Source organism: Gavialis gangeticus, unplaced genomic scaffold, assembly GCF_001723915.1.
Source record: "Gavialis gangeticus isolate Ggan-Ray unplaced genomic scaffold, GavGan_comp1, whole genome shotgun sequence".
In the NCBI taxonomy this organism is placed as follows: Eukaryota; Metazoa; Chordata; order Crocodylia; family Gavialidae; genus Gavialis; species Gavialis gangeticus.
The window spans coordinates 47,560,287-47,580,902 of NW_017729004.1; the positions used below are offsets into that span (position 1 = coordinate 47,560,287).

The following is a 20,616-nucleotide window of genomic DNA, read 5'->3' on the forward strand; positions in this document are numbered from 1 at the left end:
ACACACACACACACACACACACACACACACACCCCCATGCCTCCTAAAATGAGATCACATGGAGTCTGGGGCACATGATTCAGAAAAGTATGGGTTCAGGGATCTGGCCAGAACTAATACTTGATTATCATTTCAATTACCTGCTGTCATTTGAACAACCTTTACTGAGCTGCAAGAACTGAGAATAATTTCAAATTTCCTATTAATTAGCCCAAAGAATGAAAACAAGATTTGTGCTAGAGTATTTGATGCTAGAACTAGCAAGGAATTTTCAGCAGGAAAAATACAAACGATATTAGACCAGGAGCAAAATATTAGGTGAAATCACTAAAATAAGTTAGAGGGTTTCTTTCTAGATCCACTATAATGTGGTTAGACTATTGCATTTTTCATTTAATTCTTTGAACAAATATACTATATGTGCAGGAGAAAGCTTGCCTAACTTTATCCTAACCATTAAGTTATTCTAATAAAAGTCATCATCCCCCAAAAATCCTTGCTTCTCATATAATTCGTGGACCATCACAGCTACAATCTCACCCTGACATTAACAAGAAATAAGATTTGGGGAAATTTAGAAGATACATGAACACAAGGTACCACCCTGACCTATCTTCTGCATGAATACAACAGAAAAAAATCTATGCTTTTTAAATATTTTCTCAGGTTCTCCTGAATAATATCTATTCTGTGTTATAAACTGAATCCAGTATTCTGTTCTTGATGCAGCAGATCTCATTGCCAGTAGTTATGATCATAGTCAGTTTCTTTTAACAATTATAGAAGTTCTGTGCAGGTAAGAGAGCACAATACCAAGACTGAAATCCACTATGAGGATTTATAAGCAAAATTCTGCCTAAGATGGATTACCATTTATACCTGCGGTGGACAAAATACAGCCCACAGGCCAGATCCAGTCCACCACATGATTCTGTCCAGCCCATGGCAGGTCCCTAGGATCCACCCAGCACAGGTGTGGGAGGCAGCCCAGGCTGCAGTGCATGTGGCCGGTCTCTCTGCTCCCAGGTGCAGAGGTGCCACCTGGCGCACAGCACAGCCTGTCCTAACCCCCCGTGTGGCTCTCAGGCACACCAGCAGCTAGCTGTAATCCGTGAGGCAGGGCAGCACAGCAGCAGGACAAGGGTAGGGGCAGGGGTGGTATGGTGGTTGGATTTGACTTCCCAACAGCCTCTGTGGCAGCAGTGGCTTCTCCCAGCAGCTACTACCAATATTGCTGCTGCCACTGCCAGATCCAGCCCTGCTGCCCAGGCGCCCCACACCCACCACCAAGGGCACCAGAGAGAGCAGGCAGGTGGGGTCTCCATGAAGACTGGCCCAGAAACCCCATGGGCAGGGCACACTTGGCCAGGCAGATGGAATGGGGCCAGGGCCGGCTGAGAAGAGGTGTCTGGGAGCAGAATGGGTGGGTGGTGCTGGGATCACTGGATGCTAACAGCGTGGGGCCCAGGCCCAGACCTGCAGCAGAGCCATAATCCACTCCCTGCAGATCCTGATGACAGGTGCCAGTTCCAACCTGGCTCCCATCACAAGGACATGCGGAGAGCAGATCGCGGCTCTGTTCCAGGCCCCAGCCCTGCATTATCACCACCTCATGATCCCAGCCCAGCCTCTGCCTTGACCTCACCCACCCATCTCGTTCCCAGATGCTGCTCCCTGCCCACCTGCATCCCCACACCATCCACCTGGCTGAGCATGCCCTGCCCATGGGGGACCTGAGCTGATCTCCATAGAAACCCCGCCTGCTTGCTCCATCCCACACCCCTGGTGGTGGGTGCAGAGCAGACAGGCCCAGGGCCAGATAGGATCAACTACCATCTCCTTGATTCTCCCCCTGCCTCCGCCAGGTTGGGTAAACAGCTGTGATAGGGAGCCAAGTTTGGGTCATAAGCACTCCCTGCCCCCAGCCCTCAATAGCTCACCAAAACTCTGTAACTGGCCCTCCAACACAAATAATTGCCCACTCCTGATTTATACCTACCTGGGACCCAGTTTAAGTATCTGAAAGGACTGCCCCCACTCCATTGCCATCCACTGTTGAAATTCAGACTATTAAGACCAAACCAGAGCGCAGCACTCAATCTTCCAGTTAATCCTAAATAACAAAGGAAAAAATAATAGCATAACATGTTACTGTTAGTGGTGCAAAGCAATAGTAAATCCTATTCCAGCCTGTGGAGTAATAATAACTATAAAGAGGATTTCTTGCAGCTCATATTATCTGGACTTTAAAGACTGAACTCCATCTATTTCCTGTTCTCATTTCACATCCTGCACAAAACCAAATTATTCAGAATAATATAGATCAGGTATATTTCATTTCAAATTATTTAGTACTAAAGGAAAGGTAAGCATAAGTAGTGGGGGTGTTTAAATGTTCATCTTGGTTTTAGAGGCATTAATGATTATACCAGTGTTCCTCATTTTAATTGTAGGTAATTTCGCAAGAATCAATAATGCCTGTAAACTGAATGAAAGTTAAGTGGATATCCTATAAAACTATGCTCATGAATATGAAAATAGCTACTGTATTCTTAAAATTATAATGCAAGATCTATGTTAATAAAACATTAGAAAAGTAAAAGTTAAGGTTCCAACTGAAAGAATTAACTTATTGCTCTTGGAATTTCACTGAATTTAGTAACAAACTAAATATTTAAATTAAAGTTTTACTATTTTAAAATGGTCTTAATATGTACAACCAGTCTTCGTAGTCTATCAAGCGCCATTGTAAATAGTTCCATCCTGTTTTGTCTTATTTTTCTTATTTTTATCCTCTCTGGTACTTTCCTCTGTTTCAGCTACTTTTAATTCTTCACCCATATTCCTGCTACTGAAAAAGTCTTTACTAAAACCAACTGTTGAATTATGGGTCCAAAAACAGTTATAAGCAAATTTACATAGAACCCTATTAAATTCACTAGAACTATTCACATATATTGGGACAGGTTATTACTCAGAAAATTACCTCCTGCTTCCCTTTAAGACTTTGGAAGATGAGTTACCTGAATATTATTTATCAAATATTAACACACCAGAAACAAATCATTGTACTAGTATACATCATTTATTTCAGTTGTATTAATGCAGTGGTACTCACAGGCCAGATGAATGGGGCAAGGCCAGTTCACTGGCTGGATTGGGACCCAAACCACCCCCCCAGTCACCAGAATCAGTCCCCCCAGACCCCGTGCTGTCTCTGCCCAGCCCCCATCTGCAAGTGTCAGGCCCCAGGGCCCTACACTACCTACGCCAAGCCAGATCAGGCTTTGGAGGCCCCATGTTGCCCCCACCTGGCCCATATACCACCTTACTCCCCCAGTTTACCTTTGATGATAATATTTCCAAAATGTAAACATTTGATAGAGTATGATACAAGATTATTCAAATCCTAGTCTTGAAAAACAGTGTTTGAATTTACAAGCATAGGGGTGAAATTTGGCAATGTTAAATGAGTCAAGAATGTAACAACACAGGAAACCTGGGAGAGCTTTGCCTAAACTGGGATTTCTGGGTAAAGAAAAGTTGTTTTTCATATGCAGTTGGACCACGATTAGCAGCAAAGTATCTTGGTGTTCAAATAAGAAGTATGCTTCTCAGTTTTCTTATACTATTCCTAACTACATTCCTAGACTGCTCTTCTGAGCTTTAATTATAATGATAATTTCACATTACATTCAGACCTTCAGTTAAATAGTTTGCTGGGATTTTTAATATGAAAATAATAGTTAATGTAAAGCAGACTATACAGACTATTAAATACACTTAATAAACAAATGTGTATTAATATTTTACTAAAATCAGACATACTGCACAGTACCACATGCTAAAGCAAGATTTACTGCACAGGAAATTCTGTCATCCAACTAGAGCGGGGGTGGACAAAATCAGGTGTGCAGTGGAACCAGGGCAACAGTGGCTGGACTCAGCTCTCCGGCAGCCCCCACATCAGTGGCTCAATCTGCCCAGTTGCTGCTGCCAGTTTCTCTGCTGCCACTGCTGGACCTGGCCCTGCTGCCCAGGCACCCCACCCTGTCAACCCCTGTACCCACCACCATCTCCATGGAGATTGGCCTGGGACCCATGCAGGCAGGGTGTGCTTATCTGGGCAGATGAAATGGGGCCACAGGCAGGTGGGTGGGGAACAGCATCCAGGAATAGGACAAGTAGGAGAGGGCTGGGGCCAGGATCATGGGGTGGTGACAGCGCAAGGCTGTGGCTAGGGGCAAGGCCACAATCTGCTCCCCATACGCCCCTGCCTGCAGAACCAGCATCCATTACAGGAACATATGGGGAGCAGATTGCAGTTCTCCCCCAGGCCTCAAGCCTTTACTGTCACTGCCCCACAATCCTGGCTGCACCTGCCCACCCTGCTCCCAGACCTTGCTCCCTGCCCATCCACAACCCCATCTCATCTGCTTAGTCAAGCATGCCTTGCCCACCAGGATCCCAGGACAGCCTCTTGGAGATCCTGCCCACGCTATCCAGTACCCCCAGCAGCGGGCGTGAGGTGGATGGCCTGAGGCCAGATAGAACCAATCGCACCCCAACCTCTCCCACCATATCAGGCCAGGTCAGCACCCCCACCCCCCCAAGTGCCTGTAACAGCTCACCAAAACTCCGTAAGCAGCCCTCCATCCCAAATAATTTTCCACCCCCAAACTAGAGTAATACATTCAAAATATGTTCACAATAACTGAATCAAGTTATTGTGAGGATTAAATTAAACCGTGTAAAGTAGTTAAAGATGTAGTATCCTATTCAAATGTTATCACTCTAATGAGGTACATAACAATATATAGAATACATTTCATTACTTTACCTGCCAGGTACGTTTGTTCATGCAACTCTGTGATACTTAATAATTCTGCATTCTGCTGATGACAGCTTTTTCTTGCCTGGTGCCATGTTAGTGCTGACTGGGAGTTTATCTGGTAATGGGCTCCTGTCAAAGGATCCATATTCCACAATGTATCACTGCCACTAACTGTAAGAAGAAATTTGATATAATATTAATGGAGTTGGTTCAACTTTTCTTAAAGTGAACTGATCATAAAAAAAAAAAAACTAGCCATACCCTATGGTAAAAATCTCATGCTAATTATGGCATTATAAAGACATGAAACTCGTATGACAAAAATCAATATAAGTTAGAGGTCAGTCTTTGTTCTTTGGCCATAGGAAAGAAGCTGAAATTTCTTCAGCCTAAATTAGAGGGTTTTGAGATGCAAACTATGCAAATTTTTGACAGAAGGGGGACTTTTCCATTTCCTATTCTCAGAGACCTCACAAAACTGCAGTGTTTAAATAAGAGGAAAGCATTACAATAAACAATACTCAAAACAAAAGATAGTATATATTAAGTGTCAGTAGGTCAGTAACCAGTTCCACCTTTTCCTGTATTGGACCTGATAGCCTACAGACAATATGAAATGTTCTTTACTGATTACCCTTGCACAACAGGAATGAAAGTCTGATGTAATATATGTTAAGCTGGAAGAATTATTGAAGCAAAATACCATGTCCATTGCCAAGCATATTACGAATACAGGAAGATGTAATTTATTTGGTATATTGTCTTCTATATAAAAACACTTTGTAAAAGGTTAGGCATGCAGTAAAATGGAGATAATTGATTGTATTTGAAATTTTTGCTCTAAAGAAAATACATCCTGACCTGTTCAGGCAGACTAAAACTCTTATAATTCTGCTTCATTAGCAGCCATTTTTCTGCAATAAAATTATTATAGGTAGATAGGAAAGTAAATCTATTTGATACTCAAAAAACTTAAATTTATGTTTAGAGGTACTAGTATGTAACTAGGGGTGGGTGAATAAGGCACCAGCCTATGGCACCAATTTAGAGGGGGCACAAGACTGGCAACTGCAATGAAATGGAAAATTTAATTTCTAAAACAATGCATCTAATATCCTATCTAATGTCTTTGACTCTCCAGTCTGATTAACCTGGGGGTGATTTTTGGCAGAAAGTTCATATGCTTACATCTGGACTTTCAAAGAGACACCTTAACCACTCTGTCACTGCCATCCCCATTATGGCTGTAGAAGTAAAAAATGTAGTGGCTATTCCTAGACCTGTGTGAGGAAATAAATTGCCTCAGTCTAGTTTCCAGTGTAGAAATATTACTGTTCTGCAAACTACCCCTATAGCTGTCACTTGTTAGTATGCTTAATGGAGACCCCCAAGGTAGAACTTCAGTAGATTGTGACTGAATATAAAATACTGTCAGATTTACAAATCTGGTTTACATCTATCTAGCTCCCACACTCTGAAGGAAATAAGCTATTTTTAATGCACAGGTTCCAGACACATAACAAAATGCTGTCTCCTTTCTACCAGGGGACCCAAACTAACATTCACAACTGCAAATGGGATCGTGGCAGTCACAAGTAGAGTCACAAGTCCCACTAGACTAATTCCCCTGAACTCAGAAAAGCCCTCTATGCCCATAATTAAGAGGGGACTTAGTATCTCAGCTGCCCGTGTGCCTACAATTGCTCTGCAGTAAGTGAAAGTTAAACCAGGCAATTCAGTCCAGTTTCATTCATCCCTCCATAGGGTAAGAGCAGGACATTGGAACAGTTACCATGGAGAAGCAGCAGCTTTATAAGCTCCTCACACCCAGCAAACTATAGGCACACAGATATAGGGTTGCAGAAAATTATTGATCTGTAAATTGAAAACATATGGGAATCACTGGTCTAAAGTGTCCTAAAACTTCCTTTTCCAGCTCACCTTCTACCTTTCTTCCCTGAAACAGCTACTTTCCTTCCACTCCCCAAGGAATTCAGTCCTAGATACACTTGTGGAGTCCTATGCCTGTTTATAAATATTAGACTAATTAAATGAAGAAAGAGACACAATACCAAGGGGCTTAGGAGACCTATTACACAGCATGAGTACTGAATCGTGAATAAACTTCCAGTAAGCAATCTAAAAAAGATTGCAGAAAGACTAGCAAGTATGGCAGAAGACCAACTTGGCTTAGCAGGAAACTCTTCAGTGAGGTAAAATATTAAAAGGAAGCTTACAGGAAGTGGAATCTTGGACAACACCTAGGGAGGAGTATAAAAATATTGCTTGGGCATGCAGGGCTGACATCAGGAAGGCCAAAGCACGAAGGGAGTGGCATTTAACCTGTGGCTAATCCCTCAAATCTCTCACATGGTTATAAACCATTCCAAAGAGTTTGGACCTTCTGGGAAAGCTCTTAGAAATAAATACAGTGAAACCATTAGAGTTTTATTGAGCCATAACAGGGTGGAATGGAAATTATGATTCATAGATTTCTGGAGTACAGTTATCTACAATTTGCTACAAGTTATGATGGATGATTAGTATCTGAGTATTAAGTTTTGGCAATGCTTTAAAAAGCTCTTAGGAAAGTGATCATTTTTTTATTAATTTCTACAGGACTTTTACACAAGAGGCAGAAATTTACAATAAAAAGGGAGGGATTGTGAAGGAGGTGTGTACTGCTCCCTACTTAGCTGGAGTAGCAGAGTCCAGCAAGTAACATTGTCTTCTAAAGGAAGGAGCAGAAGCAAAGCATCCTAGGATGCTACAGAAAGCCAACAGGTGATTCAAAGGGTAAGACTACATTAGGTAAGACTATTTTATTATGATTAATAATGGATCAATAGTTATTTGAAAAGTAGACTTTTAAAGGAAAAGGAATCTCAAAAAGTAATATATTTTTGCATCATAAGTTGGCTTACAAGTCAATGGGCTATAAAAGGGGAAAAGGTACTGCCCTTTAACTTAATAATCAAATTTTATTTGATGTGGTTTCATACTCAATTTTCTGCTCAGTTGATTCTTACTTATGTAAGAATGATATTTCATTTACTATTCTTTGATCATGGTGATCCAGTGCTGAAATCTAGCTTTGCAATTCTGAATTATTTTTGAAAGTTCACTTGCATATTAACTATTTAAAATCATAATTAAAGCTAAAATGACACTTTCTTGTAAGTTCCTGTTTTCAACGTTTCTAAAAGCAGCTACTAATTAGCTTTAGAGATAAAATATTTATTCTGATTTTAAGTTTGAAGAAACTGTTGTTTGCCGTTTGTAAAGCACAACTGTTCAAATACATACAAGTATGGTTTTCTGATTTTTAAAATATATTATTATTTCTACATCAATGTAAAGGCATTCCATTTTTTCCTTGTGCAGTAAGTAATAAGATTATGTAACATTTCCTCATCCATAATCTGCTAAATAATATGCTTCATTGACAAAGTAAAAAACTTACATTTCAGTGGACAAAATCCATACATCTTGTCTACATCAAAGTCTGACGTTGTTCCACACCAGAGCCAGCCATCTGATCTTCCATCATCTGTACACTCAGCGTACCATTGGCTATCGAACTTGAAAGGGAATACACAGGGTGCTCCATTGGCATTGCCCAGTAGTGAAAAGAGATCTAAGGAGATACAATCATGCAGAATGAGACATTATAGTTATGTATATTGTCTACTATCCTTATCATAATATGGAAGACACAGCATCATATCTTAGCATGAAAAATAAAAGCAAATACTTCATAGGGCTTGCACATTATCAATAGTTAGAAATATCAGTGATCATTGTACTTCCATAACACAACATAAATGTTTTGTTTTCTTTCTACTGATCCAATCAATTACTGACAATATTAGGTAGAAAAGAGGTGTGCAACTGTAAACTGGAAGGATATTCACAAAATAGTGATCTAAATGCTGTTTTTTTTAGATTTTTGTCTAATCAGCAATTCAAGATTGGGCTTATTAAAAAAGAAATAATTTACACAAAGATTAATGTAGTGGGATATACAGTGTGTAAATACTGGAAGAAATTGTCTCTCAAGAAAATTCTCTCCCCAGAACTCCACAATGATACAAAGAGTAAGTGTACAATAATGGTGCATTTACTTCTGTCCCCTTAGGATTCCTTTTCTGCCCTGCTTAGTTTCAAGCATTTTGCTTGCAGGGGACTTTTACACCTCTACTGACCTGACCTAGGATCCACTTCTATGACCAGTCCTTGTACAGAACTTCTCATGTATGCCCTCTCTCTGTGCCTCTAATCACAGACTGCCTCCTAATAATTTATGCATTAAAAAAAACACTTAGGGTATATAACTTCATTTAACCTAGTTAAAATTTGGTTTGTTTTCTTACATGGCCAGTCATCTCTGAGCCCTGTTAGAAATTAATGTTCAAAGTACTGGAGAACAATAGATTAGCAGTTGTATAATCTTCATAATGAACACATAATAATCACATATAAACATGTGATTAGCTCCAAAAGAAGACAGACATAAATAACAGATTGTGTGCATTCTCAGTGTTTCTATACATGCAGCCACACAGCACAAATAGCGGTAACATTCATTAGGTACTATATTTATATAATTATTAATTTACCCTCCGTAATAGAATTGCCTTTTCAAATTAATTATTTTCAATTTCATTTCATTAATAAGGACTGATCCTTTAATAAATCCACCCTCAAAATTCCTGCTGACTTCTGCCCATTGAATTTCTACAAATTTAAGGACATTACTAGATATCAAAATGCTTCAAGTACACAAAGCAATTAGTTCAAAATAAAAAGAAATGAATATGTGAAGAACTTTACCTTCATAGCCCCGAGAACACAAATCATCTGTGGTTCCATAGATCTTCCACCTACTCCACAGGCCTGATCCCTTGTAAAGCATAATATTCTTTTCCTGTTTGTTGCCATAGTTGAAAAATAAATCTTCTCCTTGGATTGCGAAAAGTGTCTCATTTCTGCATTCCCATTTCTGAAGTTCACTTGTCTTGTCACAAGGATACAGAGTGATTCGAACCCAGTCTTTCTTTGAAGGTACGCCCAAGCATAATTTCAATGTCATGCTCATAAGATGGTAATCAGAAACCCACCTGAATTTTTGGGACTCATTCTCCTGATTGCAAGGGGCGGTTATCACTGAGCTAGAACTCTGAGCTAATACACAGCGCTTGTGATCCTCATTATATATTAAAAACGTACTTGTATCTGTAAAACAAAATTATTAAAATTGTTATGTTTGGAAAGGTTGAGGTTGAATTAATATGGTGATTTACTGAAACAAGCCTAGGTCTTTTGACAGCTAACCATTCAGTAAAAGTATTTTGAGCTCCACCACACTGCACTTTGAGTAGTTGCTGCAAACTGTTTAAAGGCTACTAAATCTATTTGGGTCTGTTTAAGACATTTTACACAAGTATACAAGTTTTCATACAAAATATGCAAAACAATGGAGAATCAGAATATGCTCTCTCTGGACTTCACTGGGCACCTTGAGATAGAATCATAGAAAATTAGGGTTGGAAGGGAACTCAGGAGGTAATTTAGTCCAACTCCCTGCTCACAGCAGGACCATCCCCAACAAGATCATCCCAGCCAAAGCTTTGTCTAGCCAGGTCTTGAAAACCACCAAGGAGGGAGCTTCCACCACGTCTCTAGGTAATCTGTTCCAGTATTTTACTATCTTCCTAGTGAGAAAATTATTCCTAATATCTAACCTAAACTTCCCTTGCTGCAACTTGAGAACATTGCTCCTTGTTCTGTCATTTGCCACCACTGAGAACAGTCTGGCTCCATCCTTTTTCAAACCTCCCTTCAGGTAATTGAAGGCTGCTATTAAATCTCTCAGCCTTCTTTTCTCTAGACCAGTGGTCTCCAAACTTTTTAAGTAGGAGATCACCTTTGGCATTTAAAAGCAACCTAAGATCTTCCGTGCGCCGCCACCATCCCCTTCCCCTGCCCCCCAAACCCAGCAGGCAAGTCTGTGGGGGGGGAATGAGGGGCAGATCAAGGCAGAGGGAGAAAAATTATTTGAGTGCATGCCTCCCCAGTAGGTAAGTCCCACCTGACCCCAGCCCCACTCAACTTACCCTGGCTCCTGCCTCTGTGGCACTGTCCCTCATTGTGGGGGCCTTGATCTAGCCCCCACTCCTTTCCTCCCGCATACACGGATCTGCTGGGCTGGGGCGTGCATTCACATGGCACTCAGCCCCCCCACAACTCCAAGAGGCTCCGAGATCTACCACAAAAGGCTCTGAGATCTACCCTAAACTAAATAAGCCAAGTTCACTCAGACTCTCCTCAGAAGTCATGTCCCCCAGCTCCCTCACAATTTTCATCGCCCTCCACTGGATTCTCTCTAATTTGTCCACATCCTTTCAGTAGTGGGGGCCAAAACTGAACACATTACTCCAGATGTACCCTCACCATTGCTGAATAGAAGGAAAAAATCACTTCCTTTGACCTGCTGGCAACACTCTTACCAGTGCAGGCCAGTATGCCATTAGCCTATTTGGCAACAAGGGCACACTGTGGCTCATATTCAGCTTATTGTCCACTGTAACCACTAGGTCCTTTTCTACAGAACTGTTGCCCAGACAATCAGCCCCCAGCCTGTACCAGTACATGAGATTCTTCCATCCTAAGTGCCAGACTTCGCACTTGTCCTTGTTGAACCCCATGAGACTCCTTTTAGCCTAATCTTCCAATTTGCCTAGGTCTCTCTGAATCCTAGCTCTACCCTCCAGCACATCTACTACTCCCCCCAGTTTGGTGTCACCTGCAAACTTGCTGAGGGTGAACTCTATGCCATCTTCCAGGTTGTTGATGAAGATATTGAACAAAACTAGCCCCAGGACTGATCTCTGTGGCACTCTACTTGATACCAGCTGCCAACTACATCTTAGACCTTTTTCCAGGGACTAAGGTGAGGCTGACTGGTCTGTACTTCCCTGGATCCTCCTTTTTCCCTTCCTTAAATATGGGCCCTATGTTTGCCCCGTTCCAATCATCCAGAACCTTTCCTGATTGCCATGAGTTTTCAAAGATGATGATGGCCAGTGGCTCTGCAATCACAGCAGCCATCTCCCCCAGGACCCTTGGGTTCAACCCATCTGGCCACATGGACTTGTATATGTCCAGTTTTTCTAAACAGTCCCTATCCTGTTCTTTCACCACTGTTGGCTGCTCACATCTTCCCCAAACTGTGCTGCCAGGTGCAGTAGTTTGGGAGCTGACCTTGCCTTTGAACACATAGGTGAAAAAGGCAATGAGTACTTCAGTCTTTTCTGCATCTTCTGTCACTATGTTGCCTCCCCCATTCAGTAAGCAAGCCACACTTTCCCCAATCCTCCTGTTCTTACTGGCATATTTGTAGAAACCTTTCCTGTTACCCTTCAAGTTCTTTGCTAGCAGCAACTCCAGTTGTGCTTTGGCCTTCTTGACTTCATCCCTGGATGCCTGAGCAATGCTCTTAGCTCTTCCCTATTTATTTGTTCAAGTTTCCACTTCTTGTAAGCTTCCTTTTTGTGACTTAGTTTATTGCAGAGTTCCCTGCTAAGCCAAGCTGGTCTTCTGCCATACTTACTAGTCTTCCTGCACATTGGGATGGTTTGTTCCTCCACACTCAGTAAGGCTTCTCTGAAATATATCCAGCTCTCCTGGATTCCTCTCCTCCTCAGTCTGGCTTCCCAGGGGATTGTGCCCTTGAGTTCCCTGAGTAAGTCGAAGTCTGCTTTTCTGAATTCCAGGGTCTTTACTCTGCTGCTCTCCTTCCTTACTTTCCTCAGAATCCTGAACTCAATCATCTTGTGGCCACTGCTGCCCAAGTTGCCTTCTACTACTGCATTCCCCACCAATCCTTCCCTGTTTCTGAGGAGCAGGTTAAAAAGAGCATGGCCCCTAGTTGCCTGCTCTAGCACTTGCACCAGGAAGTTGTCCCCAACACTCTCCAGAATTTTCCTGCATTGCCTATGCACTGCTGTATTGTCCTCCCGGCAGATGTCACGGTGATTGAAGTCCCCCAAGAAAATCAGGGCCTATGATGGGGAAACTTTTGCTACCTGTTTGAAGAAAAGCCTCATCCACCACTTCCTCCTGGTCTGGTGGTCTATAGCAGACCCCCACCACAACATCACACTTGTTGCTCTCTCCTCTGACCCTAACCCAGAGACCTTCAACAGGTCTACCTATAGTTTCATACTTGAGCTCTGAGCAATCATATGGGTCTTTTACATGAAGTGCAACTCCTCCTCCTCCTCTCCCCTGTCTGCCCTTCCTGAACAGTTGATACCCATTCATGGCAGTGCTCCAGTCATGCGAGCTATCCCACCAAGTCACTGTTATTCTAATCACATCATAGTTCTGTGACTGTGCAAGGACTTCCAGTTCTTCCTGCTCATTTCCCAGGATCTGTGCATTCATGTACAGGCACCTAAGGTAACTAGTTGACTGCCCTGATTTCTCAAGAAGAAAGACAAAACCTCCTCTTTTGCCCCCTCATGCTTGGCCTTCCTCCAGTTCACTGACTTCCCCACCTACCTCAGAACTTTGGTCTCCATCCCCCAGCAAACATAGTTTAAAGCTCACCTCACTAGGTTAGTGAGCCTGTCTGAAAAGATGCCCTTCCTTTTCTTTATCAGGTGGTTAGGTGGATCCCATCTCTTCTTAGCAATCCTTCTTCTTGGAACATCATCCTGTGGTCAAAGCAGCCAAAGCCCTGCTGTCGCCACCACCTGCACAGCCAGGTATTGATTTGTAGCATGCACCCGCTCCTGCCCTTCCCTTGACCAGAAGGATCTAGGAGAATACCACCTGAGTCCCAGTTCCCTTCACCCTTGCACCCTGTAGTCACTTTTGATCTGCTCAGGGACTCCACATGGATGAGCAGCATGGGGTAGTAGTCAGAGGGCCTGATGAGTCTCAGTAATACCTCTGTGACATCTTGGATCTTGGCTCCAGGCAAGCAGCAGATTTTCTGAGACAACTGGTCAGGTCAGCAGGTGGATCCCTCTGTCCCCCAAAGACAGGAGTCTCCAATCATCACCACCCTTTGCTTCTTCCTGGTGGTGGTGGTCTTGATCCTTCCTACCTTGGCAAGGCCTAGCCTGATCACCAGTGGAATGTGCTCCTTACCCTCCATTGCTAGGACTCCATATCAGTTCGCCAGATTAACTGCTGCAGGTGGAGATGAAGATTTCTGCTTGCTGACAGAGGTCACAAGCTTCCAGCTTCCACCTTTTTGGGAGTCTATGTCCTCACCCTTCTTTAGCGCTGCCTCTGGCAGTTCTTCCTCCACAGTGCCAGAACACTCCACCAGCACCGAATCAATTAACTCCTCCTGGCAGAGGATGCTTCAGAGCCTCACCACCTTCTCCTGTAGCTCTCCTGCCTGTTCCCTGAGGGACATTAGCAGGAGTCACCGCTCACACCTCAGGCACTCCCCCACCTGACTGTCACTGGAAGGAACCTGCAAGCCACAGTCCCCACAGTGCCAAACTTGGACCTGGGTGAAAGCCTTGATGGTGAGCAGTCCTGACCAGACAGAAACCTCACAGTTGCAAGCAGAGGCAGTGGCAGTGGCTCTGGCATTGTGATGTCCTCCAGCCATTTCCCTGCCTCTTCTCTCTTACTGCCCTTCTTCCAAGCACACCTTCCTTAGTAAGCTTGCCTGGAAGCTGGCCTGTTTACTGTTCCTTGGCCCCAAAGGGTTCCTTTTTCCCTGCTTCTTCACACAAAGCTGAAAGGCTTTCTCCTTAAAGGGAAGGCAGCAAACCGGTTCCCTAACTGACTAGCAAACCGCCTACAAACTGCTTGCCCTGTTTGCTGGTATGTGGGAGATAGTCTCCCACATAGTATATATACCTCATTTACTCAAATAAAAGATGATATTTTCCTCCAATTGGCAAAGGGAAAAGATCTCATCTTATAATGACATACAAGGAAATCTCACTAAATAAACTGTCTTTTGTTAAACTGCTGCCAAAAGCATCATGTACTCAGCAGTGGAAAGCAACTATGAAGTTGATTAAATGCAGTCAACACTGAGCATGACTATAAAAAACATGGCCCATACTGGGCAAGCGTGCTGATGGGAACCGTGTGTGTGTGTCTCTTTAAAAAAACCCGGCAGTTACTTCTCCAGGAAGGAACAAAAACTAGGCATGGAAGTACTGCAGTAGCAGACCAGCACTTAGAGAGGCCAAAGCACACTCTAACACTTGTCCCCTGGTGCCAACGATGCTGATAGGAACCCTTTTTTGTTGCACTTAAAAAAATGGGCAGGCATTCCTTCTACAGGGAACCAGCACCAGACCTGGAGATACCACAATAACAGACCAATACCAGGAAGACTAGAGCCAGTCTTGACTCTTTCTCCTTAGTTCCAAAAATACTTGATCTTAATCAAAAGGCCAAGATGCTGATGGGAATCTACCACAATGACAGGTTAGTACGGCCCATCTGAATAAGATATATGGTAGTGCCCATTAAGAGCAATCCCCTGCACTGCCAACTCTTTTTCAAGTCATGGTGAGCCACTGCAATGCATACATTTTTACTTCATCTTCACTCCCACAATACAACTGCACCTTTCTTCCCATTTGCAATAATTCTTGTTTCTTCACCAGTCTTAAATGACTAGCAAATATCATGAAACAAGGCCCTAAACAGCTTACCCAGAATTCCTCTGTTGCCCCCTCTCTCAGCCTGATGCATATGATTAGTGTGGCCCTACCCTCCATGAGGTAGAACGGGACAAGCATTGGGGGTTTTTTTGTTTTGTTTTGTTTTGTTTTGTTTTGTTTTGTTTTGTTGGGGGGGGGAGGGAGGTTTCAAGAAATTTTTCATGTTCCAAGCCAAATTAGCCAAATCAAGTCCAAATCCATGAGACAATCCAGAACCATGAGTGGCCCTACAACCAGCAAATATCCTGCACCCCCACCCCAGGGGCTTCAGATATTTCCAAAGTCTTTGACAGGTACCCTATGTGCAGGCCCAAGCCCAGAGGTTTGGATGCTCCCAAGTTTTGCCTGCCCTCAGCCATATGGCCACAGGAGCAATCTAGGAAGGAGCCTCTCAGTTCCATAATATGGGCTTTAAGCCCGAGCACCTCAGCGGGTACTAAACCATGGCAGAAGAACAGTTATCCCAAGGAGGGCTTAAGGAAAACTGCCTTCATGGACCCATATCTGCATATAAATTTTTGGAGCATAACAGGACTCAAGACATCACTACAGTGACATAGCATGTAGACATACCCAGTGTCTCCTTAAGGTTGATTTTTTGTTGGTAGAACTTAGTTGCATTTTCCTAACCCCTTGGACTTCACTCATTTTTAAATGAGGGAAGGAAAAGTAGCTTTATCTCCCAAATATCAGTCACTCTTGGTGCTCAATCAAGACACTTTTCACATTAAAGTGTGAAAATCTGTGCTCTGTCTTTCTCTCCTTGAATCCTTTAATTAGGAACAATAGAGATAGAAGGCATATAAAATATCATTTCTGGCATTAGAGTCTCTGGGATATTTTTGAACTGGTTGACACGTACACGAGCTATTTTTCTCACACTTGGATACAAAGTGCTGAGCAGGTTATATTCAGTTCATATTTTCAGAGTTTCTTTCAGAATCATATCAGCTAGAGACTTCCTTAGATCACTGCAGCCCTCCTGTCCCCCACCCTTCCTTATATGTTATACTTGGATCTATTACAGAGGGTAGGGCACTATATAAAAGTGGACAGCTCTGGCCCAAAGTCCAAGAGTTAGACACCTTTGCTTTTACCTGTTAAAAATGCATGTTAAAGTGATGTCCTGATTAACTGTTCAGTTTAATACTGGGTAGTGTCATACAAAAGGTAGTACCATACTTAAAATGCCTTTCTTATCAAACTACGTGGTAGGAAAAGAAGTACTCATTCATATAGCTGTAGGGATGCTGGCTAATTATAGATGTTAATTTACTGTATAATTACCAAAAATTGTATATACAAGTGCCATTTGTTTTGCTGGGGGGAGGAGGAGCCAACATAACTTTCAAAATATGTATCTTCTTTTTTTGCTGAAACTCGTGTGGAAGTGATTCTACTCTCCTATGGAAGGATAACCTGGAAATGTATAACCTTTTGTTTCAATAGAAGAGCTGACGTGCATTTCTCTTATCCATGCTTTAGTTTCCTTTTCTTGTCCTCTGGTTTCCAAATCATTAGGAAGCAGTGTAACTGATGAGCACTGGAGACAAAAACTGTTGCAGACAATACAAGGAAATGTACAATTATCACTGCTAGTGATAACTCTTTTTTAATGCCTTTCTACTAAGAAATAACTCAGTGTTACTGTAAACTGATATATGCTTGCAATTTAATGCCCCACTCTCCTTTTCCACAATCTTTATTTCAAATCAATAAAGACATTGTCACAAATGCTGAAAAACTGACTGAAGTTTATAACTGTTCAGATTACATTTGTAGTGTTTTGTGAAACTTACTGTGTTCAAGGGAAGAAACAGTCTGTGAAAACAGGTACCCAACAAGGTATAAACTAGGCTCGAAGCCCTGCATAGCAATGCATGAAGGTGAGTGCTACTGAGGTGGGCTTGCACTCAGCCGTTCTAGCTGGGGAAGGAGCAGAGCTGAGATGACCTCAGCCCACCTGCCAAATGTGGGGAGATGAAGAGCCCCCAGGTGGTGTTTTCCCCTGCACCAGGCAGACCCTGGCTGGGGCTGCCAGTGCAGGGCTGGGGGTTGTGTTCCCACCCCAGAGGTGATAGCTAGGGAAGGGGTGGGGCTAGGGGATCCCAGCCAAGTGGGGTGAAAAGCTGCAATGGAGTGAAAAGCCCAAGCTGCAGTGGGGTGAAAATCCCCCCTGGTGGGTTCTTTCCCCTCCATGCTGACATCTGTTGAGGGAGCTGTCTACCTCCTGCCCACACCTCTCAGAGGCAGAGGGGTTGGGGAAGGGATGGGGCTGGGGTGATCCCAGCCTGGCTTGAGCTGGGGGCAGTGGGGGGGTGGTGAAAAGCCCATACCATGGATGTTTTTCCCCCAGACAGAGCAAACCCCAGCTGGGCAGTGTGGGCAAAGAGTGGGTGCATTCCCCCCTTGGATCTCGCCCCTCAGAGGCCAGTGGCTGGGGAAGGGGTGGGCTGGGGTGAGCCCAGCTCAGCTGTTGCATATCTTGATCACTTCTTTGAATCCCTGTATAGGTATACATTATATGCAAGCAGGGTTAAGTAAGCATTGGTTTCAGAACTTACAGCAAGTACAAATGGCAACCAACCTGACTTGCACCAGTGTCAATCAGGAGTAACTCACTGGAAAGGAATGGAGCAAAACAAGTGTAAAACTTGTGAGGAGTGTTGAGCAACTAACCTTAAAAATGCAAACCAGGGCTGAGTGACAGTAGAACTGAATGAGACTGTACTTCTTGAATGTAAGCTTTGGTCTTGTTAATTAATTAAAATGACAAAATGTCACCATGCAGAGAGAGATGCCACAAGTCATCATCCCTATTTAAATACAGTGGTGCTCATAACAGCATGGGCCAAAAAGGCCAATGCATCTGCAAAAACTGGGGAGGGGAGGTGGAGAGGACAGGGTGGGGGGAGAAAAATGGGATAAGAGAGGCTGCAGCCTGCCTGAACTTTCAGTATAAACTATTAAGTTGCACAAAATGCTGATCATTTCCAAAACGGCTGGGTGTAAACCCCAGGGGTTACAGAAAATAGAAAAGACACCCCCAACTTCTTGTGAAAGCAAGAAGCTCTAATCTATGCTGTCACCTTATTTTTGTCTTTCTGAATCATACTGCTAATAAACCTAATAGATATTTACTGACAAAAGCAGATTAAAGAAAACACACACATACATAGAACACCCCTAACAAAATTAATCTGCTGGAAAATATCCAGGCACCAAATACCTCTCCACTTAATCAAAGCACACATCTCCTCTGCCCTGCAATTCAGAGGCCAGGCTGCATTACTCAACTGGCTTGTATAGAGGCTCTGGAGGCACCAAGAACCTAATGCTGACTCTTTCAGGCGACTGTAGAGCAGGAGTAATTCCGCAGCCTTCCCGGTGGTTATGCAAGTGTGAAAGGGAAGTGAGTTTAAGTACAGTGATTCCCAAAGGCTGCATTGTGGCACACTAGTGGGTTTCAAGAGCCGCAGAAGAATGCCACAAAAAATGATTCTTTACCAACATCAGATCCAGCCCTGTGGATCCATGTTACCCAGGGCTCCCCATACATCTGGAAACTTGATGATGGGAGAGAAGCAGCAATTAACTTGCCACCACTCCCCTGCCACAAAAGTTCCCAAGCTCCGCATGGCTGGATCTGACACCAGCCATGTGAACCCACCCAGCCGCCTTCATGTGGCCCGCGCGGCCAGAAGGCTGGGCACCGCTGCACAACTCTTACATACATGTATACGCACACCTTTCTGGGTGCAAGACCCCATTTCAACCCTGAACAAAGCGCGCCCCAGGTACCAAAGTCTTGGGAAACCCTACTTTGGTACAAGAGGGCACCCGCCTGGCCAGAAAGGAGGCTGCCAGGGGGACCAGGGGCTTTGACAGGGAGCCTCCAGCAGGCAGGTAAGCTTGATGGCTTCAAGCCCTTCGGCTGCCGGGCTTGGCCCACGGCGGCACGGCTCGGGAGAGGGCAGAAATCCGGAGCCTGGCGCTGGCGACCGCCGGAGGAAACGCCCAAACCTCTCGGGCCACGAGGGAGCCGGGAGGAGCTGGAGGGGGCGGGTAACTCCTCCAGCCCGAGCCCGAGAGGCAGGGCAGGACAGCGGCACTCACCCAGCAGCGGAAGAGCCGCGGGCACCAGCCCGAGCCAGAGCAGGAGCAGGGGCAGGAGCAAGGAGGCGGCGGGCATCGCGGCTCGCGCTGGCCCGGCAGCCGGCGGGCTGGGAAGGGCTGCGGGGCCGAGCAAAGCGCTGGGCTCGGAGCGATAAGGACGCATCCTGTCACATGGGAGTGGGAATAACAGGAATCGACAGGGCAAGAAAAACACCAACCAAAAACACCCAACAAACCCACACCGACTCTGCTGGGCTCAGCTGATTTGGCGGGGCGGGAAGAGGCAGGTGCAGCCGGGCCGCGAGCCCGGGGCCGGGCGGCAGGAACGCCCCGTCCAGACCAACCGCGCCTCCTCCGGGGCGTCTCCCGGGCCCCGAGCGCGGGACCTCTCGGACCCCGGGCCCGGGTCCTTGTCAAGGCGTGAGGAGCGTCTCCGGGTCAAGTGCCCCGCGTTTCTGCCCCTGGCGGGGTGAAGCAGCTCGTCTCCTGCCTGCCCGGCTGCCCAGGGCCGCGGGCACACTGAGGCAGGGCTGGGACGGGACGGGGGTCTCACTGCCACAGGAGCCAGCGTGGGCACCCGCCGGACCACCGGGAGCGGAGCATGGGCTGAGGCTGCTCCCCTCCCTGGGGCCCACGCATGCTCCTAGAAACACTGATTTTAAACGGCTGACAGTCATCCAAGAACACGTATTTATTTCTCTGCTTTACTCGGAGCAGAGCTGGGTCTTAACAGGGCTGAGGAGGGATTTCAAGTGCAAATGGAAAGGGCTGCGCTTAGGCAGGCAGAGCTCCTTCAAAAGGGAATCCCGGCCAGGCCAGATCTAGCTCCCAGCCCAGCCTTTTCTACAGCCCCACGCTCCTGCTCACTTCACCCCTTCCTAGAAGTAAGAAAAAAAGGCAATTCCTTTTTTTGAACACCGTTTCCCCCGGGAATACTGGGACTGTCATACTCAGAGA

The 20,616-nt window shown here is 44.6% G+C and overlaps 1 protein-coding gene across 2 annotated transcripts in view; it reads right to left on the minus strand.

Annotated features, from left to right (window-relative positions):
* The window catches only part of LOC109291349 (macrophage mannose receptor 1-like), a 121,818-nt gene extending 102,028 nt beyond the window's left edge, over positions 1-19,790 (minus strand). For both annotated transcript variants that reach the window (XM_019508330.1, XM_019508329.1), the window contains exons 1-5: positions 19,660-19,790; positions 9,668-10,069; positions 8,298-8,471; positions 4,841-5,005; positions 2,000-2,113 (exon numbers count right to left, since the gene is read on the minus strand). In XM_019508330.1, the coding sequence (XP_019363875.1) occupies positions 2,000-2,113; positions 4,841-5,005; positions 8,298-8,471; positions 9,668-10,069; positions 19,660-19,735 (931 nt within the window). In that variant the 5' untranslated portion in view covers positions 19,736-19,790. The remainder of the gene's footprint in view (positions 1-1,999; positions 2,114-4,840; positions 5,006-8,297; positions 8,472-9,667; positions 10,070-19,659) is intronic.
* Positions 19,791-20,616: the final 826 nt, after the last annotated feature.